This window comes from Chiloscyllium plagiosum, chromosome 14 (assembly GCF_004010195.1).
Source record: "Chiloscyllium plagiosum isolate BGI_BamShark_2017 chromosome 14, ASM401019v2, whole genome shotgun sequence".
Classification (NCBI taxonomy): domain Eukaryota; kingdom Metazoa; phylum Chordata; class Chondrichthyes; order Orectolobiformes; family Hemiscylliidae; genus Chiloscyllium; species Chiloscyllium plagiosum.
Window position 1 is genome coordinate 32,075,560 of NC_057723.1, and position 11,302 is coordinate 32,086,861.

Here is an 11,302-nt window from a genome sequence, read left to right on the forward strand (position 1 = left end):
TCAGACGCCTTTTAAATGTTGCAATTGTACCAGCCTTCACCACTTCCTCTGGCAGCTCATTCCATACACGTACCACCCTCTGCATGAAAAAGTTGTCCATTAGGTCCCTTTCATATTTTTCCCTTCTCACCCTAAACTACTACTTCTGGACTCCGCCACCCCAGTGAAAAGACTTTGTCTATTTATCCTATACTAAAGCTAGGAACTTCCAGATCTCATAATCCTGCATTCACTCTTACACACAACACAAGCCCTGCAGTGTTTGTCTATGTGTGTGGGTATGTGTATGTGTGGTGGTGTGTGTGTATGTGTGTGTGGGGGGGGTGTATGTGGGGGTGATTGTTGAATGGGAGAAGGGAGAGAATGTGGGAGATCATGTTGAATTATTAATCGAGACACTTTGTGCAGGACATCTCAACATGGAAGTGCTGTTGCATATCAGTAGGAGGTAGATTCAGTTTAGTGACAAGGAAACCACAGCGATGACGGGTTCCCCCACTGTTACAGCCTTCATCAGTTTCCATAGCTGGTGATACCACATGAATATCCTCTGCCTGGATTGCTGTTCAGGACTTGGTTTGGATCACTCTTTGTCTGGTTCCATCCCCTCCAAACTGATCATCATCCGCTGAGAACTCCTGATGACTTCGCTCTTGGGATCTGTGAAGAATTCGAGCCTTTCCACCACAGCAAGGCATCATTGCACAGAAAAGCCTGTTCACGAATACGGGAGACTATGAGAGTCGAGAGTGTGATGCTGGAAAAGCACAGCAGGTCATGCAGCAACTGAGGAGCAGGAGAATCGATGTTTCGGCATAAGCCCTTCATCAGGAATGAGACTTGTGGGCCAGAGGGGATAGACCCTCATTCCTGATGAAGGGCTTTTGATATGCACCACTTGTCAGATATGGGAGTTTAAGGAGCGCTTATGGGTTACTGTGGATTATATCTGTAATAAATGCTGTTGGTTGCAAATCCTATCAGATCGAATGGATCGGTTGGAGAGACAGTTAGAGGCAATGAGGAATTTCCAACAGCAACAGTATGTGATGGATGGCAGTTATAGGAAGGGGGAAAAGTCATAGGTCCAGTCACATAGATGGGTTAACTCCAGGAAAGGTAAGAGAGGTAGGCAGTTAGTGCAGGAGTCTTCTGTGGATATCCCATTTCAAACAGGTATGCTGTTTTGGAAAATGTAGGGGTGATGGATTCTCAGGGGAATGTAGCACGAACAGCCAAGTTTCTGGCATTGCGACTGGCTCTAATGCAACGAGGGGTTCATCAGGTTCCAAGAGATCAATTGTGTTACGGGACTCTCTAGTCCGAGGTAAAGACAGACGTTTCTGTGGCCAGCAGCGAAAAATCAGAATGGTGTGTTGCTTCCCTGGTACCAAGATCAAGGATGTCTCAGAGAGAGTGCAGAATGTTCTCAAGGGGGAGAGGGGCCAGCAAGAGGTCATTGTCCACATTGGAACCAATGACATAGGAAGGGAAAATGTTGAGATTGTGAAGGGAGATTACAGAAAGTTAGGCAGGAATTTAAAAAGGAGGTCCTCAAGAGTAGTAATATCTGAATTACTCCCGGTGCTACAAGTTAGTGAGGGCAGGAATAGGAGGATAGAGCAGATGAATGCATGGCTAAGGAGCTGGTGTATGGGAGAAGGATTCACATTTTTCGATCATTGGTATCTCTTTTGGGGTAGACGTGACCTGTACAAGAAGGACGGTTTACACCTAAATTGGCATGAAGAGTATACTTTAGAGGAAAATCAGGAGGGCAAAAAGGGGACCTGAGATAGCTTTGGCAAATCGAGTTATGGAGAATCCAAAGGGTTTTTACAAATAGGACAAAAGGGTGATTAGGGAGAGTATAGAGGTCCTCAAAGATCAGCAAGACGACCTTTGCGTAGAGCCACAGAAAATAGGGGAGATACTAAATGAGTATTTTGCATCAGTATTTACTGTGAAAAAGGACATGGAAGATATAGACTGTAGGGAAATAGATGGTGACACCTTGAAAAATGTCCACATTACAGAGGAGGAAGTCCTGGATGTCTTGAAATGGGTAAAGGCGGATAAATCCCCAGGACCTGATCAGGTTTATCCTAGAACTCTGTGGGAAGCTAGAGAAGTGATTGCTGGGCCTCTTGCTGAGATATTTGTATCATCGATAGTCACAGGTGAGGTGCCGGAAGACTGGAGGTTGGCAAACATGGTGCCACTGTCTAAGAAGGGTGGTAAAGACAAGCCAGGGAACAATAGACCAGTGAGCCTGACGTCGGTGGTGGGCAGGTTGTTGGAGGGAATCCTGAGGGACAGGATGTACATGTATTTGGAAAGGCAAGGACTGATTAGAGATAGTCAGCATGGCTTTGTGCATGGGAGGTCATGTCTCACGCACTTGATTGAGTTTTTTGAAGAAGTAATAAAGAGGATTGATGGGGGCAGAACAGTAGATATGATCTACATGGACTTCAGTAAGGCATTCAACAAGGTTCCCCATGGGAGACTGGTAAGCAAGGTTAGATCTCATGGAATACAGGGAGAACTAGCCATTTTGGATACAGAACTGGCTCAAAGGTAGAAGACAGAGGGTGGTGGTGAGAAGGTTACCTCAGATTACAACAGGATCTTGATCAGATGGGCCAATTGGCTGAGAAGTGGCAGATGGAGTTTAATTCAGACAAATGTGAGGTGCTGTATTTTGGGAAAGCAAATCTTAGCAGGACTTATACACTTAATGGTAAGGTCCTAGAGAGTGTTGCTGAACAAAGAGACCTTGGAGTGCAGATTCATAGCTCCTTGAAAGTGGAGTCGCAGGTAAATAGGATAGTGAAGAAAGCATTTGGTATGCTTTCCTTTATTGGTCAGAGTATTGAGTTCAGGAATTGGAAGGTCATGTTGCAGCTGTACAGGATATCGGTTAGACCATTGTTGTAACATTGCATGCAACTCTGGTCTTCTTCCTATCGGAAAGATGTTGTGAAACTTGAAAGAGTTCAGAAAAGATTTACAAGGATTTTGTCAGGGTTGGAGGATTTGAGCTATAGGGAGAGGCTGATCAGGCTGGGGCTGTTTTCCCTGGAGCGTCGGAGGCTGAGGGGTGATCTTATAGAGGTTTACCAAATTATGAGGGGCATGGATAGGGTAAATAGGTAAAGTCTTTTCCCTGGGGTCGGGGAGTCCAGAACTACAGGGCATACATTTAGTGTGAGAGGGAAAGATATAAAACAGACCTACGGGACAACGTTTTCACGCAGAGGGTGGTATGTGTATGGAATGAGTTGCCAGAGGAAGTGATGGAGGCTGGTGCAATTGCAATATTTAAAAGGCATTTGGATGAATATATGAATAGGAAGGGTTTGGAGGGATATGGGCCAAGTGCTGGCAGGTGGGACTAGATTGGGTTGGGATATCTGGTCGGCATGGACGGGTTGGACCAAAGGGTCTGTTTTCGTGCTGTACATCTCTACGACTCTATAGCTTCTGCCCGAAACGTCGATTCTCCTGCTCCTCAGATGTTGCTTGACTTGCTATGCTTTCCCAGCACCTCACTCTCGACTCTGTTCACTAATACGGTCTAATGACAGCATTCCAACAATCGGTATTGTTTTCGTACACCAGTTGGAGTTGAATAAGAACACTTTCAGTGATCAAAACCCGTTAGATAGTTGGAAGTTGTCATAACCATAGCCACCTTTGTGTGGAGATTTTCTTTAAGAAATGGAGATTCCGAGATCGCGCGATGAGAAATATACCATTTAGTTGCAGACTCTTTTCATAAAGGACAATAATGTCTCCTCAGTGTTTTTTTTCCAGAGATTTTCTTTTTATCCGCTAACCCGACAAAACACATATCTCTTCTCGTGAAAAGGCTGTGGGCGGGGGAATTACACTCATGAATAGTAGCGGACTCCAATATCATTCATAAGCTCCGACTGAGCTGGTCGCTGGATCGGGATATCTGTTTACAGTAAACTCTCCGCTTAGTTCCAACAGTGACTGCCTGGACATTCTCCAGATAACCGTAGTAACTAGGTTTCAGAATACTGTAAATTGGGAGAGGGGGAGGTAGAATTAAAGAGTTCTGGCTCTTGCCAAACTCAAAGAACAACTTGTGCTGTCCGTGAACAGAATGCGACTTGCATTTCTCAAATATCTGTAGCAGCCGAGGGGGTGCTGCGGATTCCAGCAGCAGTTCCAATTGGTGTCCGAAGTGCGAACCCTTTCCAACGCCCCTCGCCCGCCCACTCAAGGCTGGCAATGCTGCTGTTGGTGTTATTCCCGAATCCTTGGAGGAGGAGTCAAGGAGACGCAGAGAGCCACTCGTTTCCGCCAACTTCCCTCATGTTGTTCAGAGGCCAGAAGGAGGTTGTTGCTGACCGAGTACAGAGCAAACTCTGCGCCGTTTAAATGGGGACTAACGTTCAGCTGGACGATTTCATCGCTGGATGGATTGGAGGTAGGTTTATGGATTTATTATATAAAATGCAAATCACTATCAGTTTAATCACACTGTTTACAAGTTAATTTACTTTGAAACAACTTCCACATTGTGACAATTTCACAATTCTGACATTTCACATTCTTCGCAAACAAATGTTGAAAGCCTAAGAATATAATTTAAGAGAATGAGTTCGTGTTGGTACTGGGTCTTTTAAGCCCTTTAATTCACTGCGTTCCTTCTTTAGCGGTGGCTGCTAGGACCGTACAGTTACACGGCAGGGGAACTTCATTCCTCACCCTTCAAAGTCCCCGCAGGTCCTGCTCTGTCTGAAATAAAAGCCAAAAACAAAAACTGTGGATGCTGGAAACCTGAAAAAAACAGCCCAAAACTGCTGGAGAGACTCAGCAGGTCTGGCTGCATCTATGGGCAGGGAAACACTCCCCCCACCCGCCAATGGTATTTCTTTGAAAACCAGGAGACCTGCTGAGTCTGTCCAGCGGTTTGTTTTTATTCTTGTTCTGAGATGTGGCAGTCTACTCGTCGTAGGTGGAACTGGTGCCCATGGTATTCCACAGCCAGGCGAATCGCTTTGCATTGTTATTCACCACGGCCGCTGCAGGGGTAAATCTGGGAAGAACATTCCGCTCTTTTTGTAACTCAACCCAATTTTTTCCCCCCTCATGGTAGGTGCGGCTAGTGTGATCGTAGGCCACCCCCTGGACACGGTGAAGGTAAATTTCCACTTCCAATTCCTGTCACAGTTCGATTGGGAAACTCTCTTGTTTATATAAAATTCTGTAAACAGCGTCGCTCGCCGCTAAAGTCGCCGAAACGAGTTTGTGTTTTCTCTGCCTGACTTTGCAAAGTTCATTGCTTTTACAGACTCGCTTGCAAGCCGGTCACGGTTACACCAACACGGTGCAATGTGTGCGAACAATCTTTAAAAACGAACACGTGAGTCTTGCTTGTTGCTGTCCACTTGCATTTATATTCCGCTCGTTCCGGGAGTAAAATGAGGTCAGTAGAAGGTGCGGAGGTCGCTGATTGTGACTGAATCCACTTCCAGGTGGCTGGATTCTTCAAAGGGCTGTCCTTTCCGTTAGCCAGCATCGCCGTCTATAACTCGGTGGCACTCGGGGTGTACGGGAATGCTCAGAGGTTCATCTGTCGCTATCGCTACGGGGAGGACCTCCACCAAAGCCCCGCTCTCTCAGACGTGGCGGCTGCCAGCGCCCTGGTGGGTCTTGTCACGGTGGCCATTGGTGCCCCGGTGGATTTGGTCAAGATCAGACTCCAAATGCAGACACAGAGTGTGAGGCCAGGTAAGGCTCAGTGACAGCAATCCCCCCTCCCCCCCCTCCCTCTCCATCGGGGACCCAGTTTACAATTTGGGAAGGTGAGTGGGGGTACTCCTGTGACCTTATCCTTTAGCCAGAGATAGATTCAAAATATTTACAGTGTAGGATGGAGGCAGTGTGGGAGATGCACGAACACCTAGTCGACCTCATTCGCAAATGTATTACTACATTTGTAAATATACTGAGACCCGAACTCGTCAATACTGTCAATATCGGAAATCTGGCACACAACAAAACCTGCTAGAAATACGCAGCAACTCAGGTGGCATAAGTTGACAGAAACTGTAGATCTTTGCACTGTTTCACTCCATAGCTGCTGCCTGATCTGCTTAGTATTTTCAGCATATTTTAATATTTCCCCGATTAGGTTTAATTTGCTCAGCAATAGTCCATTTTCAAGTCAGTCTTTATGGCAGAGGAGGAGGCAATTTGACCTGTTGAGTCCATGTCAGCTCTTTGTAGGTCAATCCAACAATCCCATTTCTTAGCTTTATCATTCTGTCCATTCAATTTTCTTTTGAAATCATTGATCATCTTCACTTCAACATCCTTTTAGTGCCAATTCCAGATCATGACCGCTCACTGATTTTCAAAAAAAAAGTTCTTCCTTGCATCTTCTCTTACCTATAATCATAAGTCAGTATCCCAATTTTTGTTTGTCCACCTTATCTAAACATGTCATAAGTTCAGTCCTGGTACTGATCCAATGATTTGACTTGATAGCTATCTGTGTTTGTCATAGTTTCAGTCTGAGTCACTTTACTTCCTGCTTCCATATTTCATATGGTTTTGTCCCCCATTCGGAATATAAATTGCTGTGTCTACTTATATAATTAGATTTGTGTAAATGTGACACACTGATTTCTGAGGAGGAAAATATTGTTCCAGTGAATACTTTTAATTATTAAAATCAATTTGAAAATCAATGAATCTTGTAAGCTTTAATTTTTAAATAATTTGGTTTATTGATAAAAAATAAAATAGTTCTTCACTCACCTTTTGCATTTCACATTCCTGCTGCCCATTTTAATTACTCTTCTTTATCAGCTGAAAATTCCTTGAAGTATAAGTATATGTTTCCTCATGCATAATTTAAGAAATAACCGCCAGACTAGAAACTTTCAGCATGATTCTTCTTCAGTAAAGCATACTGGGTTCCCACTTCTTCATTCAGATGTGATATTCTGCACTTTCTGCCAGCATTATAACTTCATTTGGAGATTTTTTTCTGCTAATATCGATTTGTACCTGGTAGTGGTAATTACTGCATGATCTCTGGGCTGTCATACTGAGGAACAGGGAATGATTAAGTACATAAGGAGGTAATTTGGTCTGTTGTGCTGTGCTGGCTCATTGGTTGAATAACCTAACATGTCCCACTCTCCTGCTTTGCCAGTACTGTACACTCCAAGTAATTGTCCAGTTTCCTTTTGGAAGTTCAGTTATTTTACTTCCAACATCCTTTATGATAGCCCATTTCCAGATCACAACTCACTGCGTATGGAACATTTCCTCATGTCAGTTTTGACACTTCTGCCATCAGCTTCCACCTGTGTACTATGGTTACTGAGTCATCTGCCACTGGAAACAGTTTATCTTTATTTTCTCTATTGAACCCATTCATACTTTTGAGCACCTCCATGGCAAAACATATTAATATTCTTTGTGCTAAGGACACTAACCAGTTTCTCTAGTCTCATTGTGTAAATTGACCTCTATCATTCCTTTAACATTCTAGAAAGACCAGAAGATATAGGAGCAAAAATAGGCTGTTCTACTCAGTCAGTCTGCTCCACCATTCAATGAGATCATGGCTGATCTGATAATCCTCAACTACTCCACTTTTCCCCATAACCCTTGATTCCCGTATTGAGTGAAAACCTCAATCTTGAATGTACTTAATGACCCTGCCTTGACAATCCTCTGCAACAAACAATTACATAGATTCTCTACCTTTTGAGAGAAGAATTTCCTCCTCATTTCTGTCTTAAATGTGTGAACTCTTGTTCTGAAATTATGCAATCTGTCCTGGACTCCGTCATAAGGGAAAATAGCCTTTTTGTATCTACCCCATCAAGTCCACTGAATGACCTTGTATGTTTCAATAATGTCATCTCTAAATTGCAATGACTGCAGTATAACCTACTGAACCTCTCTTTGTGAGACATACCCTCTGTCTGGTATCAGCTGATTGGTATCAGCTGATTGCACTTTATTTGACCTGCCTCTAATGCCAGTATATTTTTTGATAGATAAGGAGTTGAAAACTGTCCACAGTATTCCTGCAATACTCACTTTGGGGCTTGGCCAATCTTCCTAAATTGACATATGTGTCTGACACCCCTTAAAGACTATTTGAACTATATTGTTTCTACACATTTTTTCTCACAGAATGTAATGCCTTGTAGTTTTCTGTATAAACTTAATCTCCCATTTAGTTTATGGGAAGACATTTCTTTGATCGCCCGTCCAGCGTGAATTTTCCTGGATATGTTGGGGACCTACGAGGTTGGATTCACCCACTATCCCCATGTATTTTGAGCGTGATTCTGTTGTTCATGATTTTGCAATGTTTATGTGCATGGTGAGTGGGATTAAAGTCTTATAATATTCTGTTTGCTGCTTCTGTATTTTAAATCCTCCTCGTCTATTGTCATAGAGTCATACAGCATTGAAACAGACCCTTCAGTCCAACTCATCCATGCCGACCAATTATCCTAACCGAATTGAATCCCATTTGCCAGCACTTGGCCCAGGTCCCTCTAAACTCTTCCTATTCATACACCCATCCAGATGTTTTTTAAATGCTGTAATTGTACCAGCCTCTATCACATCCTTTGGCACCTCATTCCATACACGCGCCACACTCTGCGTGAAAATGTCGCCCCCTTAGGTTCCTTGTATAGCTCTCTCCCCTCTCACCCTAAACCTATGCCCTCTAGTTCTGGACTCCCTCACCCATGGGAAAAGACTTTGTCTATTTATCCTATCCATGCCCCTCATGATTTTATAAATCTCTGTAAGGTCACCCCTCTGCCTCCGACGCTGCATTGTCCCATTTATATTCTATAACTTATTTCTTGTCATGCTGAAATGCTATTTCAGAGTTGCGGTTTCTAAATATTTCTCTTCAGTTTGTTTTCCTATTTCCTATTTCATTGTTTATTTTTAACTGCAGCTGTGCTCTTTGCTCCCAGTATTGTTACTTGTTTGTGTACTGTAATCCTTATTTTTTAAACCACTGTCAGTGTTGCTCTTTTATCAATTATATTGTGGATATTCCTCTGTTAAAGCATTTTTCTATTTTTTTCTAACTGTTGCTCCCAGTACTCGTTTCCTTTGGTGTTTTCCCAACATGCAAAGCTTTCTGCTTTTACTTGATATGTCTTTATCTCAGTCCCAGACCAACTCATGGATAATATCTGAATGTTACCACACTCCTGTTTAAAGCTTTTCGCTGTTATAAACGTCTAGGGCCACATTTATATTGTAAGATTCCAGAATTGGCTCCCTCTCTGGCAACTCCTAACTTTTAAAATTCTTATCTAATTTAAAATAAAAGAGTTAGTAAAATCAGTGTGCTCTTGTCAAATCCCTTTGTAGCAATGCCCCATTTAATGTCTATAATCTCCCCAGACCCTACATTCCTGAAAACCTATGGCCTAATAGTTATTATCAATTTTCATTAGCCTTCCTTTGATGGATATGACTTCCACTGCTGAGGCTCTCGCCTTGGGAATTCCTTCACCCAACTTTTTGGCTTCTCTACCTGCCTTTTCTCATGGAAGCTACTCCATATAACCTTACGAACCAAGGTTCATGAGCTATACCCTTACATGGCTCACTTGATACATTTTGTTTGGTATTGGCTCTGTGAAGTGTCTATGGATTACTTAAAGATGATTCATAAATGAAGGCTCTGTTGGGACCACAACTTTTCACATTATACATTAACAATCTGGAGGAAGGAACTGAGAGCATTGTTGCCAAGTTTGCAGATGACACAAAAATAAATGGAGGGACAGATAGTGTTGAGGAAGCGGGGGGAGCCTCCAGAAGGACCTGGATAGACTAGGACAGTGGGCAAAGAAGTGGCACATGGAACACAATGTAGGAACATGTTAGGTTATGCACTTTGGTAGGAAGAATAGACATGTGTACTACTTTCTAAATGGGGAAAGGCTTTGGAAATCTTCAGCACAAAGGGACTTTTTGCTGCAGCAAGCTGTGGAGGCACATTAATGGTTGAGAAACATATCAGCCAAATTCAAATGGCAGAGCAGACTTGGGCCAATTGGCATAATTCTGCTTCTAAATTTTATGTCTTATAAACTCTTATTGTTGCACCATCTCAGTTTTACATCTACCTTTATAATTTGAATTTGAAAGGAACTCATTCAGTCCAACCAACTCATCATTCTTGTTTTCCAAATAATCGATATTTTGAAACTTACCCTTAAGTTAACAATATCAAAGTATATAAAAGCCAAAGATTACATACACTTAAACTAGGAACTGAACAATGTCTGTGTGCCTTTCTCTCAATATTACCCATATTCTTAACACCACATCACTTGAAGACTGCACTTGTCTTTTACTTCTAGTATGCAAACCTGTAGGAGTTTAGTTGTTAGTATATTTTTCATTCTTTGCAAAGGGTTTTTGGCAACTGGAAAGGTGAAAGTTGCTGCGGTTCTTGCAGGAGGTGCTACTATTACATTCTGTTTTTAATATGCCAAACACATGTAACGAGTTGGACATGGCCAATGCTTTTCCATTTTCAACTGTCCTGAAACTGTGTTGGTGGAAAGAAACTGACAAGTGAACTCAGTCAGCCACTGGATTGGTCTGATGGTTCTGAACACTGCAATCATTTCAACTGATCTCTATGGTCTTTGCATTGCTATAAAAGCAGTAACAATGGTGATTACACATAAGTCCAGAAATCTAAAGAGAAGCATAATGAGCTCTATACACGCCTTGTTTAGCAAAAGAAGGTGTGAGTTGAAGACAGTTTGGATTTTGGAAGCTTATGTGGCATTCATAGCATGCAAAAAAAAGCACTATATGTCATCTAATATTTTCCTTAATTTATCCATCTACCATTTGCAAATTAATAAATACAAAAGGATTGCAATAAAAGAAATTCAAATCTTTCTTGGATAGTTCAACAGATAAATAGATTTTTTAGTTGATCTCAATCTGGTCAGTATACTGCAGTTGGGTTCAGTATAATTTTTGGTCTGGTAAAGAAAAAAAAAAGCTACCTAGATTACACCTCCTCCCACCCTGGCCCCTGTAAAAACGCCATCCCATATTCCCAATTCCTTCGCCTCCGCCGCATCTGCTCCCAGGAGGACCAATTACAATACTGAACAGCCCAGATGGCCTCCTTCTTCAAAGACCGCAATTTCCCCTCAGACGTGGTTGACGATGCTCTCCACCGCATCTCCTCCACTTCCTGCTCCTCCGCCCTTGAACCCCGCCCCTCCAATTG

The 11,302-nt window shown here is 42.7% G+C and overlaps 1 protein-coding gene across 3 annotated transcripts in view; it reads left to right on the forward strand.

Annotated features, from left to right (window-relative positions):
• Positions 1–4,307: 4,307 nt before the first annotated feature.
• Positions 4,308–11,302, forward strand: part of slc25a48 (solute carrier family 25 member 48) — a 39,384-nt gene continuing 32,389 nt past the window's right edge. For 2 of the 3 annotated variants that reach the window (XR_006313579.1, XM_043703485.1), the window contains exons 1-4: positions 4,308–4,462; positions 5,135–5,178; positions 5,330–5,401; positions 5,514–5,769. Coding sequence is in view for 2 of the 3 variants with exons in the window: in XM_043703485.1 (XP_043559420.1) it covers positions 4,414–4,462; positions 5,135–5,178; positions 5,330–5,401; positions 5,514–5,769 (421 nt within the window). In the remaining variant the exon portion in view is untranslated. The remainder of the gene's footprint in view (positions 4,463–5,134; positions 5,179–5,329; positions 5,402–5,513; positions 5,770–11,302) is intronic. The other variant, XM_043703484.1, reaches the window with a different exon arrangement.